This window comes from Rattus norvegicus, chromosome 20 (genome assembly GCF_021556685.1).
Source record: "Rattus norvegicus strain SHRSP/BbbUtx chromosome 20, alternate assembly SHRSP_T2T, whole genome shotgun sequence".
NCBI classification, from domain to species: Eukaryota; Metazoa; Chordata; class Mammalia; order Rodentia; family Muridae; genus Rattus; species Rattus norvegicus.
This window is the reverse complement of record NC_141553.1, coordinates 387,329-401,967: the sequence shown is the minus strand read 5'-3', so window position 1 is coordinate 401,967 and position 14,639 is coordinate 387,329. Positions and strand designations below refer to the sequence as shown.

Sequence of the window (14,639 nt, the reverse complement as noted above, 5' to 3'; positions counted from 1 at the left end):
ACTAAAGAATAAACATTCATCCATTTTTAAAAATTTTTCACTTGTGGAATAAATCCTTACATTGAGGAATGTTGCATTTTCTAATTCACTGTTAAGTAGGGAGTGCTTTTAATAAACTATTCTGGTAGTTTATAGACTTTATTAATGTGCATATTTTTAAAAATACCCTGTAATGTTTTCTTAAACATAATTATGCATGTAATCTATATGAGGATTTGAGGAACATACCATTAAATACCAACAAGTGTATGGCAAAAGATGAATATATTATTTTCTTAAAATATTTATTTTAAATATCTTAAACAGTTAAATAGCAAAAAAAATATGTAATGACAGCATGGAAACATTTGTATGCACATACTTGTAGCTATATAGAATGCATTTTAAAGCATGAGAGTTAGTAATTTGTAATTTGGATTGAAAGAGAAATTAATTATTTCTACAATATGAGTTTTTATAAATATATGAATTTCACATATGGATGTTCCAAATGTACATCAACATCAGTTGAGAAATCTAGGACAGTTCCCGGAACAACACTGAGAATTTTACTTTTATTTATCACTTAATCATTATAATAAATTGATGGCTTAGGAACTTTGTGATATTACATTAATTTATGAATAATTAAATGAAGTTCATAGTAAAGAGATAAATATGAGTAAAAAATGTAAGATGAGTCAGGTTTCTTGACATGAATGTTTTTTTTTACCAATCTTCATGGATTGCCAATAATGGCATCATGTTAGGATAAGCTACTATAATTAGTATCTGTCTGCTAGATCTGTTTCTAACAATTAGTGTAGTTGTATTCTAACTTTTATGATGAAGTCAGAAACTATTTTCTATGTAATTCTTTGATTTTTTATTTTTGGGCAAAGAAAATCAATTCCATAATATTATATTTCTTGCCAATAAGAGACTGAGTTTAAAGCAAAATAACCAAAATACAACCAAGTTTGGGAGGTATGTGTTCCACAAATACATCTTGCAGTCTCCTCCTACTAAAGTTTACACTTTATCTGCTAACGTTTATAGGTGTAGGCATGAGGTAATTCTGCACTGTGTGACAATTAAAATGCTAATTTCATTCTCATATATATCAGGTTGCAGTCCTTATTCAGAGATTCTCCTGTCTCAATCTTGTGTAAATATCAGCTTTTCATTTGTTCCCTGATGAGTTAAATTTTTTTAAATAAATAACCCTTTATTTATATATTTAATCTTTTTTTACAGACCTGATTTTCTCCCCCTCCTGGTCCACCCTCTGACTATCCACATTCCACATCCTTCTCCCCCATCTTCACAAGGATGTCTCTACCCACCTCACCCCTCACACCAGCAGCCTTCCTCACTCCCTGGGGCATCCACTCTCTTGAGGGTTAGGTGCATCTTCTCTGACTGAGACCAAACCCTGCTGTATAAGTGTTGGGGTTTTATATCAGCTGGTGTACACTGCCTGGTTGTTGGCCCAGTGTCTGAGAGATCTCAGGGTCCAGATTATTTGATACTGCTGGTCCTCCTACAGGGGAGTCATCCTCAGCTTCTTCCACCTTTTCCTTATTTCAACCACAGGGGTCAGCAGCTTCTGTCCATTGCTTGTGTGTAAATATCTGCTTCCAACTCTTATGGCTGCTTGTTGCCTCATTCGAAGAGCAGTCATGATGGGCCCCTTCTTGTGAGCACACCATAGCCTCAGTCATAAGCCCAGTTTTTGGGCCTCCCCTTGATCTGGATCCGAATTCGGGCCTGTTGCTAGACCTCCTTTTCCTCAGACTCTTCTCCATTTTTGTCCCTGCAGTTCTTTCCGACAGGAACAATTCTGGGTCCGGGTTTTTGACTGTGGAATGTCAATCCCATCCCTCACTTGATGACCTGTCTTTCTCCCAGGGGTGGGCTCTACAAGTTCCCTCTCCCCACTGAAGGGCATTTCATTTAAGATTCCTGCCTTTGAGTCCCAAGAGTCGTTCACCTCCTAGGTCTCTGGTACATTCTAGAAGGTCTTCCCAACCTCCTTCCTCCTGAATTTTTTTCTTTGTTATGGACCATTGATCTGTCTAGACAAACTTGTCAGTAAACTATTTTAAGGGTAGAACCACTGATATTTAACCAGTGCCCTCCTCCTTATAAAAATTGAAACTCAATGTCTTTTATATCCCATGTTTGGACCATTTGCACACCCTGGGATAGTTATGATGACATTTATCAATACCTTCCCCAGAAACATCAACCATTTCACCCTTCATTTCATCATGTCATTCCTCTTAGATTGCAGGAATTAGTCTAAGTAAATTACACTTTTAAGACCACTTCTTCAAAAATGTATGAGTATGTCAGCTAAACAAGGCATTAACGTTCCTGTTTGACATTCCATTCCCATACATTTAACTCATCTCATGATTTATCTAAGATAATTTTTCAATATCTAGAATCTGTATACAAACCTTGTAAACTGGCCATTCTAAATTCTATATGTTTTCTGATATGATAATTACATCAGCTCCCATATCCACCAAATTTTCTATTTCAATACCATTGCAATAATTGCAATTTTTAATTTTAACTTTTGAACACTATCAACAGTTTGTCAGCACACAGTTTCTAGTACTTCCAAGTCCCCAATTCTTTCTACATGAATGGTTTTATCATTGATATTAGAAAACAGTAACAACTGAAAAACCATATCATCTCCATTAAATTGCTGTTCTCTTTGTACATGAGCTGTAATTTTATTTCTCCCTTGAAATCTTCACATATAATTCTTGGGTATGCAATGTATCCTTGCCAGGCCAATCCATTCCTTCCAAGAACATTGGTACAATACCTGAGGACAAAAGATCATAAACAGTAAGAGCTATTTTAAATTTTGGATTTTAAGCAATTGATGAGGTATTTACCAGTGGCCAAGTCAAGAGCTTGCTGATTGCAGTAGTGTGAATTAAATCTCCAATGCCATGTTAAGGCTTTTTGATGTGCATGTTTCTCCTTGGCTGCAATACCTCATAATTTTGCTGCAGAGCCCTGAGTCTAAATCCCAAGGACATTTCCTGATGGAAAGAGTGTACTTTCCATGCCTCTTTTGAACCTATAGTCATTTTCCCACTGAAAGGCAACGTTGCCACATAATGTGCACAACCCTGGATGCTTAGGCTTCTTTCTGATTTTTATTAAGAAAAAACATTGTTCTTACAAATGCCTTGTTCATGATTTTGTTGCCAATAATCACATTTACCACAAATAATGCACCAGGAATTTTGAGGTCTGAGATCTTTGGTGGTTTGTTCACAGTCCCTTTGCAAGTAACCGTATTTCCTGCAATTAAAGCACTGGACATATTGATATCAGATACCTTTAACAATGGCTTTGTGGGAAAATTACTAATTACTGTAGGTCAAAGCCTAATATTGCCTGGATAGCATTCTGGGACTCTGCACATGATGGAGTATTCTCTTTGTTGACAGAGTTTCTCCTTCTCTCCCCTCTTCTGGGATGTTCTAATTGCCCACACTCACCTCTACCTTAGGAATGTCATAGCCTCAACTAGTTTATAGGATCAATTTTCTTCCTCCTGTAAAAACTTATTCAACCAGTACCTGAGATTCCAGAAATTTGCTTCCCCTGGCTAAGAAGATATGCCACAAAACCTAAACTCCAAACTAATGACTTTTGCCCATCCTGGATGTCCCTGTCTTCAGTTCCCTAAGAGTTGATAAGTCTTTAATGAGCCTAAGTAAAATTGATCTGAGTACTGACAAAGCTGTCTTGGGGTGGTCATTCACTGTATATATTAAAGGGTTTCTGAACCTCCTGTTTGACAATCTCTGCTACCACTGCCCTCATGGAGTTTATTTATCGAACTCCAAGAGCAGGGAAACCCACAAAGTTTAATCTATTATAATAGCATGGTACCTGTTAGAACCATTATTGGTCGTATCCCTTCTTCACTCATCCATTGGCGATACCTGCAGCTTTAATGATCTTATAACTTCTTACATTCAGTATTTGAATTTTCAAACACCAAGGTCTCTATGAACACTTGCTTAGTGTGACGATCTGATTTGCCTTTGTTCACAGCTGAGACTAATCTTTGTACAATTTTGGTAAAGCAGTTTACTCTAGAGCCTTATATAATCTTTGTAAATGAGAGGAACTGTTTTCCTGGGTTCCTCAACTTTTCCCCAAGCTCTTAAGTCACAAAGTGATATTATTCCGTACTAGCATCTACATATTGAATCTGTTCTTATATATCATAGTGCTAGCATTGAATTAGCAACTGGTCTTTCTTATATTCATTCCCTTCAATCTACTTTACTGTTCAATATATGTACCTGCTTCCCTCCAACATGTTATCCATTGCAATGGGGAACCATCATATAGTATCAATGCCTTCCAGTCATGGGGTATAATTCTATTTTGAGTAGCCCGGTTACTTTGAATTTATTTCAGAGAAGGCTAATGCAGCCCACATGAAATCATAGCCTCTTTAAACAGCCTTAGAGCTATCAATTCTATAGAATACCCCCTTATCTTGTCATAACTTTTTTCCACACCATTAGGAGACATATGTGATGTGACTGCTGGAAAAGCTAATGATGATCTCACAACACCAGGTGGTGAAGATCATGTGGGAATGGCCAATCAATGACTGTTTTAACTTGATGCCTCAATCATGTGAGGTAGCCCATTCTTAACAATGCCTGTTTTTCGAGGAGACCGAAGTGTGATGGCCCATAGACCCAGCACAGAACCAAACACAATTGACCAAGAAAAAAAAATCATTTCTAATTATATTCCGATTTCTGCTACACGCATACATAGGTAACTAGGCCGGGTTTTCTCTAGCAACTAATGGGAGCAGATGCAGAGACCCACAGACAATCTAAACCCTTCAGAAGAGGGGCGAGAAGGATTGTAGCTTCCAGAGGCATCAAATACACCACAACATAACAGCCCACAGAATGACCTAAAGCAGGGCTCGTATAGGCTCACAAAGACTGAAGCAGCAATCATGGAGCCTGCATGGGTCTGCATGAGTCTTTGCTAGGATCTTTTTCAGTTGGAGATGTCTCAAGTAAAAATAAGAAATTGATGAGTTGTATTGCTGATTAAGAGAGCTTCCTATTCTTCCAAGGATTTGAGTTTAGTTTTTAGCAACCACGTTATTCTGTAATTCCAGCCTCTGGGAATCCAACACTATCTTCGAGCAACTGCAGTCACCTGTGCACATGTGGAACACACTCAAACAGATGCATCCACACAAATAAAAATAAATAAAGTTTCATAGTAAATAAAAGAGGCCTGTGGTGAAGTTCAAAAGTCATTTAATTTGCAGGATGTTCATGTTTCAACTCTCAGTACAATCTGAAGTAAATCAGTACAGTGAAAATGTAAGAAAAATTGCTGAAGTGAAAACTTTTGGTTTCCTTTGAAAATCAGTTGTGCCATGTGTTTTTCTGGAAATGGTCTTATTAGAGGATGTTTTTGCTGATGCAGACACATGGGTGGATGGTTTCCTGACAACAGACATGTGGTATTTTTCTGGAAGCTGCCTGAAAAGGGGACAGGTGATCTTTTGCTAGAGAGGATACTTGAGAGAACATGTCATGTTTGGAAAGGGTATAAATATAACAGCCTATTGTCCACCATTGTCCTATAGTGGACAACGCTATGTGGTATTGGTTTTCCTTGCCAGTCTTTGCAAGTCTTCATTGGGCTTTGCTGATGCTGTGTTTCTTTACTGAGAATACTGTGTGATACTGGTTTTCCTTGCGACTCCTTTCTGATCATTGTGTGTCATGACTTTGTTAACAGAAAAGGACCAAAAAACTTATGGTGGTATTCTGGTGGCTTCTTGACACTTCTGTGAACTCTGGACAATTGGCAGAGGTTCATGGTATCTTCTGGATCAAAGTGCTATTGTCGATTTGTGAATGGTGTTTGTAAGTGGATCGAGCTACTGCTGATGAGTCATGTGAACTAAACTGCTGAGATCCTGACTACATGTATTGGATTTGCCTTGAAGAACTAGTTCCTATCAGGTGCATATCTTCCATTGGCCTACTAATCTTTCCTTTTCACTGTCTCTTGTGGGTGGTAGGCTAGAAGGGAGTCTAGAAACATTTAAATAAAATTATTAAAGTAGGTTTTGATGTTTTATTTTGTTAGTATTGTGGTTCTTTCTCACAAATAAATTGTATTATACTTCTCAAGAAAATGACTATTAAATGAATTTAATGCCACCAGCCTGTCCAGGCTGGAATGAGTTAGAGTGGGTCCCATCATTAGACATACTTTTAAAGACTGATGGTCTTTGGACATCGAGCTCTGTATACTAAATGCTTACTGATACCTTCTTAAAAAATCCTAAAAACCTTCTTTCTGCTTCTTTAAAACTACTGGCTCCTTTCTTTTTAACTCTTTGCTTTATTAAACATTAACTTTCTGTGCTTTATTTAACTCTTTGTGCTTTAATGCATGCTTGCGAAACAACACTTCTTAAGGTTCTGAGCTAAAATTCTTAACTAATTCTTAAAGTTCTTTGTTTCATTAGATGCTGAAAACTTAATACTTTAATACTTTTCTGTGCTTCATTAAGAACTAGAGAAATACAACTCTTTATTACTTGTACTTTAATAAACACTAGTATTTGGCAATTGAAATATGCTGTTAAGCATCAAGGAATTAAATAAAAGGATAATTGCTAGTGCTCCTTTTACTTGTGAGTCAGCCAAAAGTTTCTTTGGCTACGGTGGTTAATTCTCTGTGAACCAGAGAAGAAGAGAAGAAAAACATTTGAGATACTTTATACAGGCAAATATGCACAGACACAAATACATTCATATACACACACTCTGGCCAGACCCAGACTGTCACAATTAACTCCACAAATATTTATGCATCCTTACAAATATATGTATACCTATACACATACATATAGACAAAGAAACATAACTTTGTGTGAATGGATGGATGGATGGATGGATGGATGGAAGAAAGGCGGAATGGAGGGCTGCATGGATGGGACAGAGCTGCCCAAGGCAAACTATTGAACCAAAACTTTTTTTTTCTATTCCCAGATCATTTTATACCTTCTTTGACCAAAAGTTCTTCAGAAAATTACCACTGAGATCAAATGTTATGTAGAGTGGGAGTTATAGAAAGATGTTGATATTAAATTCAAAGGAGCATTTTGCTTTATGTACTTGTTATAAGCTCAAAGTAATAGTTCTTTCATAGCCTTGCCTTATAATAGTGCACACACATGATTTTATCCTTGGACTTAAATATTTTACCTTGAACACAAATTTGCCCCAAGTCTATTTCACTTTTTAGAGTAATTATGACAGCTCATTTTATTTTTTTATTATGCAGACTTTACTTACTATTATGAGAGTGGGCTCATTTGATTCTTGATTCTAACTTTATGACATCTTTCTAGCAACTGAGACCATCTCTAAAAGCTTTTGTCATAAAAGTATTAGATCGAATTAGGAATTCTATAGGATCATTATGTGTTTGTGCATATGGCCACATGCCAAGATAGAATATCTCCACACGTCTGCAGAATTCTGTGCGAAAGGATGGGTCAACACATTGTGATTATTATATATTTAATAATTATGGGAAAAGCATATTTTCCACAAATCTTACCTCAATTGCATCTCCTCAGCCATGCCTAAAGGAGCAAATCTGTCAGCTTTACAGTCCATGGCAGAAGCATCTCAGGAAGGTCACCTGCTAATCTTTAGCTTTAACTACATGACTCCTGGCAATTTAACTACCAGATTGTTCCTCAATCAGAACATTGAAGAAATCAGGGGTCTAATCAATAACTAAAAAAGGAGCTAACATCTTGACTCAAACAAAAATGAAGCTATTCTTGACTTTGGGGAGACCTACCTCAAGGTTTTTGAGTTAAGATTGTTCAGATTCTTCAAGTCAGGAAAGAGAAACCCATGTGCCAGCATTTGTAGTTATCCGTGGGGTCTCTGAGCCCTCTACCCCAATCTTCTCATTACTCCTTTATCTCTCTGTTCTCTAGTGTATAAATGAGAGGGAGTTGGAGTTATTACACTGTAGAAAAGGGTGAGAAGCCACAGTTCCCTGTACCCAGATCCTCTGGTGAGAGAGCTGGTCTCCTAGAAATAATGACACCTGAGAGCACAAGGGAGACCACCGTGTCTACTCACATTTCTGGCTCAAGATGAACCCTCGCAAAGCCCTCAGGACACAGGAATCGAGGATCAATCTGGCACCTGATCCTCCCCGTTTCTGCCTCTACGCAGAGTTGACCCTGTGCCACAGCACTCTGTACATAGATCCTGCTGAGAGAGAGCTGGTCTCCCAAGCGTGCTGACACTCTCACCTGAGAGCACAGGTGAGACCACCACTTATGCTCACATATCTGGCCCAAAAGGAAATCCCCTGGTCTCCTCAGGACACAGGCACCAAGGAGCAGTCTGGGACAGGAACTTTCCGGTTTCTCTCCAAGCCTTGAGCTGACCCTGTGCCACAGCTCTCTGTACCCAGACCCCACTGGAGGAGAGCTGTTCTCCCAGTAGTTGTGACTCACAGGCTTATAGCAGGGTCAAGCCACTGTCAGACACAGCTAGACCGGCTAACACCAGAGAGAACCTGATGGTGAGAGACAAGCACAGGAACCTAAGCAACAGAAACCAAGACTACTGGGTGCCATCAGAGCGCAGTTCTCCCACCAAAAATATACAGGAGATGCAAACACTGGAAAAAAAAGATTTGGATTTAAATTGCGATAAAATACCAAATAGAATTTTTCTTGGTATTGGTAGATTATTTACAGTGGGTAAATTCAGTGTCTATTATTTTTATTATTCTTATGGTTTGAATTGCCCTTCTTTATATAATAGAGAAAATTAAATCTTAAAATCTTATATGATACCATTAGTTAATGTAATGTACAATATCATTCTCATTTATATTTCTCAGAATAACTGATTCAAACAAGCTCATCTTTAACTGTATGCTTTTTAGTGGGTGTTTAGAGTGTGTAGAAGTGAAATCAATTTATTTCAATGCTTCCCGCTGCAAAAAATATTGTCTTCTATCTTCAGCACACCAGGTAACTAATTGTGCAGGAGAAGCATGTCCTCAGAGAACTCTTTCCCAGGGAACTTTGTCTATTCACAGAGGAAAAAATTAAATGAGATGTCTGTAAACACAATGCACAGGACTCTCGGGAATAGCAAAGAAACATAACATAAAAGCCTTCTTGATATTCTCTATTAATGTTTTCCTAACTTGAGCTTTCCCTCCTTCTTGCTTCTTTGTATGAACTCAGTACCTGAGAGTTCTAAAGCAAATCTTAAACTCTCCTCTTCATACTAGAATCTCTCTGCCTGTGAAAAGGAAAAACTGAAATATCTTTCCATTAAATTTATCTTTAATCAAAAAAGGGGGATTTATCAAAATAAGATGAGTGAAGAGACATCTGTATTAAATGAGGTGCAATCCTAGGAAAGGTGGAAAGTGTGGGCTGCAGTATCTAATTACTACATAGAAAGACAGCTTCATTTCAAAAAGCCACTCATAAGCTTTGTGTGTATCTATTTCAGTGGCCTTAGGAACAACTTAGGTAAGTTTCTATAAGCCGTATATTTTTCAGATGTTGATTATGTGAGCAAAGTATTGATGTTTAATCAGTTTATATAATAAAATCATGTTTAAAATGAGATTAATCTTGTTCATGAGTTTCATCTAAAGCTTTAGTCTCTGATAAAAATACTATTTAATGAAGTGTGTTTAAAAATAAAGACAGCTTTTTACAAATCTACAAATCATTACAATCTACAAAGCCAAATTACTATAACATAAAAAAAAATGGCATGTCTTATCGAAATGAATGTGAATATAATATGCTGGTATGAAAATGCAAGCAGCATGCTAAGACCAATAGCCTGCCTTTGATCAGTGATTTTAAACACTGATTCCCTGTGAGTTGAAATTGTGTCACATTTCTGAATAATCCTTTACTTAAAAGTTAATATCCACTTATAACTCAGTTCATATCATGCTTGTCTTTTTGAGTCTGGGTTGCATTACTTGGGGTGATTTTTTTCTACCTCCATCCACTTTTTATGGACTCTGATTAATAAGAGTGAGGTGTCTCTGTCAACTTTGCTGCCTGTGGGACTCTTTTTCTCCTACTGGGTGAGCTCAGGCAGCATTGATGTAATGGCTTGTGCCTAGTCTTACTGCATCTTCTCCTCAGTGCTCATTGATATCACTTGAAGGTTTACTCCTTTCTGAAATGAAATAGGAACAAAGGATATGGGGGAAGAGAGGAAGTGTGTGTGTGTGTGTGTGTGTGTGTGTGTGTGTGTGTGTGTGTGTGTGTGTTTGTAATTCAGAGGAGGGGAGGAAAACATCGTTATATATCTTAAAATACAGGAAAAAGGTTATCCTATGAGGGAATTAATGGTAAAGGATTTTAAGTGTGGGAAAGGCTTGTTCCAGTACTTATCACAAAATGAAAAACGCATTAAGAAGTTGTTTGAGGGATTGGATAGATGCCTAAGCAGGTAATAACATTGATTGCTCTTCTACGGGAACGGGGTTCTATCCCAAGTATTCGTATAGAGATCACAATCATTAATTTTAGTTCCAGGTATCCTTTGGCATTTTTTGACCTTTGTGGGCAACAGACACACATGTGGTGCACAGGTATATATGGAAGCAAAACACCTATAGGAGCAGATAATTTTTTAAATTGTGTTAAAATTAAGTTGTGGGAATTATTAATTTTCTAACATACAAGGTTATTTGGTTTCTGTTTTTTTTTCAATTTGTGCATCTTACCTAATGTGTAGTCATAGAACATGATTTATATCTTGATCTCAGTGTTTTATTTGGGCCCTCACAGGATGGCCCTGAGGTTTCAATGAAGGAAAGATTGAGAACTCCCTTTAAATATAAAAAAATGGTTCACCTTGAAGATGTGAGTTGGTAGAGAAATAACTCAGATTTGGTCAATCGAATGTTATCATAACATAATATTTGAATATTCATTTTATGTCAGATATGAGTTTATATGAAACACTCATAAATAAAATGTGTACATGAACCATTATTGCTTAATTCTCACCCGTGATTTTATTGTATCATCATTTAATGTAGCTAGGAAGTACTGGGATACATCCAGGAAATACAAAATTACTGGGATTTGAATGTCACTCTGTCCGAATTAAGATAACTACTGACAAAAGACTCTTGGAGTTAAAATATATTTACAATATCAGTGTAAATAAGAAAAAAAATCAATGTGTCCCAGATTGTTGGCACAATTTTTACAATAAAAGAAAACATTGAACTCAGTTGGTAAATAAATACATCTAGAAGATGAATGAGTTAATAATAATTTATCACAAATTATCTAATGTCAAAACTTCCACTAAATATTTATACAATAAAGCACATATATGGCACAAAAGAATAACACTGCAACAGTGGCTTAACTCATTTGGTTTATAAATGGGGAATTTTGACAATTGTACAAATATGGAGAAAAAATGTGAATAGTGTTAAAAGTCCTTGCTCAATCTCAAGTACATAAAGGAGGTTTGTATATATCTTAAATATATTCATTTCACATGAGGAAGTTTTGACAATTTAGACAAGAAGATAGAAATGGACCAGCCAATTTTCCATACTAAGATCTCAGAGTTTTTTTTTAATCTAACTTCCCTGACTGATTCCTGGAAATATTTCTATGATGTTTCAGTAATGCATTTATCACTGCTCTTAAAATTAGCTCCTCACCTTTATGTCACATGTATAGTCAGATAATTCAAAACAACCTTTCAAATGTTGTAACAGAAATAGAAGTTAATCCTGAGCTGTTACAATAATTTGTGTGCATGTAGGAATATATTTGTATATGAATGGTTGTGTATTCATGTTTCTCTTCTGTTTAAGTGTTGTGCATCTAAAATCCAGACACTATGTCAAAATTTTCTATATTTGATTTGTACTTTATGTTTGGAGAATGTGCCTATAAGTAAACTTGGTGTTCATCAGTTCAGATTTGCAAGCTGTTCAGCCAACTCCAGAAAAATAACACTTTATTTTTTAACTAGAGAAGGATTATAGAAATGTGTATCCCTTGTCACATTTTTACCTAATTACTGAAGATAAATCAAAGGTCTTCAATGTGGACTGATTTGTTTCCTAACAATCACCATGACATTTTGAATGTGGAATGCCAATCCTGTGTTCCATAGTCATAACCAATGAATTGTGAGGCTTTTCTGCTCTTACAATACTAACTTTCTTGATACTTCTTTACTACAGAAGAGTGAGATTGCAGAGAATGACACTGATCAATACAAGTCACCCAGAAGAGTTTATTCTACTTGGTTTTGCAGACCGTCCCTGGCTGGAACTTTCTCTCTTTATTATTCTTCTGGTAACATACCCCACAGCCGTGATTGGAAACATTGCCATCATTCTGGTGTCCACAATTGATCCCTCTCTCCACAGCCCCATGTATTTCTTCCTCACCAACCTCTCCTTTCTGGACATATGCTACACCACAAGCATTGTGCCTCAGATGCTAACTAACCTTCGGAGCTCCACAAAGACCATCAGCTACATGAGGTGTGCAGTTCAGCTTTATTTCTACCACACAATGGGAATTACAGAGTGTGTTCTCCTGGCTCTTATGTCCTTTGACCGATATGTAGCCATCTGCAAACCTCTACACTATACCCTCATAATGAATCAGCGTAACTGTTTCCTGTTAGTGTCCATTGTGTGGCTGATTGGAATTTCCTATGCTGTCACAGAGGCCACTATGACTCTGCAATTGCCTCTATGTGGCCACAACAAAATGGATCACTTGGTGTGTGAGATTCCAGTTCTCATAAAAATTGCTTGTGGTGAAAAAGACACAAATGAGCTTGCTCTGTCTGTGGTATGCATTTTTCTTTTAGCTGTTCCTCTGTGTCTAATTCTTGCTTCCTATGCTAGTATTGGACATGCTGTCTTTAAAATCAAATCTTCAGAGGGAAGGAAAAAGGCCTTTGGGACATGTTCCTCTCACCTCATTGTAGTTCTCTTGTTCTATGGGCCAGCCATTAGCATGTATCTTCAGCCTCCCTCCTCTATAACAAAAGACCAACCCAAGTTCATGGCTCTCTTCTATGGAGTAGTAACTCCTACACTGAACCCCTTCATCTATACTCTGAGGAACAAGGATGTAAAGGGGGCATTAGGTAATCTATTCAGGAATATTTTTATGTCAAAGTGAATTCTTTTGGATGTTTTATAAAATAATATACAAATTAGAGACTTTTTCTACAACTCATTCCCTGTACAAAACTCATCTTTCTTTTTATTTTTACATGTTCTTGTAAGTCATGTCTCTTTCCTTGTGTTTCTTCTAATCATGCTAGACAATGGTTAATCTTCAATAGCATTAAACAATATGCATACTCTGCTTAGAAAAAAGTTAAAATTCATTGTTTTGGTATATTTAGAAATAGTTTCTTCATTGAGTGCTAAAACAATCACTTAGTTTATAGTGCAATTATGTTGTTTCAAGCTAATTCTCATGAAAACTAAAGAATAAACGTTCATCCGTTTTTAAAATTTTTCACTTGTGGAATAAATCCTTGCATTTTTCTAATCTTGTGTTTTCTAATTCACTGTTAAGTAGGGACTGCTTTTAATAAACTATTTTGGTAGTTTATAGACTTTATTTATGGGCATATTTTTAAAAATACCCTCTAAAGTTCTCTTAAACATAAATATGCATGTAATCTGTATGAGGAATTGAGGAACATATCATCAAATACCAACAATTGTATGGTAAAAGATGAAAACATTATTTTTTTAAAATATTTATATTAAATATCTTGATCAAGTAAATAGCAAAAAAAAATAATGACAGCCTGTAAACATATGTATGCATGTACTTGTAGCTATATAGAATGCATTTTAAACCATGAGAGTTAGTAATTTGCTATTTGGATTGAAAGAGAACTTATTTATTTCTACAATATGAGTTGTTATAAATATATACATTTCACATAATGATGTTCAAAATATACATCAACATCATTTGAAAAATCTAGGACAGTTCCAGGACCAACATTGAGAATTTAACCTTTATCACTAAATCACTATAATAAATTGATAGCTTATGAAACTTTGTAATTTTGGATTAGTTTATGAATAATTAAATATCGTTCATAATAAAGAGATAAATATGAGTGAAAAATGGAAGATGTGTGGTAACGTTCATAGGTGTAGGCATAACGTCATTGTGCACTGTGTAACAATTAAAATGCTAATTTCATTCTCATATATATCTGGGTGTAGTCCTTATTCAGAGATTCTCCTGTCTCAATCGTGTGAAAATATCAGCTTTTCATTTATTCCCTGATGAGTTAAAACATTTTTAAATAAATAACTCTTTATCGATATATTTTATCTTTTTTTACAGACCAGTTATTCTAACCTTCCTGGTACACCCTTTGACTGTTCCACATTCCATATCCTTCTCCCCCATCTTTACAAGGATGTCCCTAACCGCCTGACCCTGCACCCCAGCAGATTTCCTCACTCCCTGGGGCATCCAGTCTCTTGAGGGTTAGGTGCAGCTT

General features: G+C 36.3%; 1 protein-coding gene across 2 annotated transcripts; it reads left to right on the top strand.

The window, feature by feature from the left end:
• The first annotated feature begins 10,504 nt into the window (after window positions 1–10,504).
• Or2n1n (olfactory receptor family 2 subfamily N member 1N) lies at window positions 10,505–13,282 on the top strand. Of its 2 annotated transcripts, XM_087597924.1 has the most exons (2): window positions 10,505–10,540; window positions 12,368–13,282. In XM_087597924.1, exons 1-2 carry the CDS (start codon window positions 10,505–10,507, stop codon window positions 13,280–13,282), a joined length of 951 nt encoding a protein of 316 aa, XP_087454050.1.
• Window positions 13,283–14,639: the final 1,357 nt, after the last annotated feature.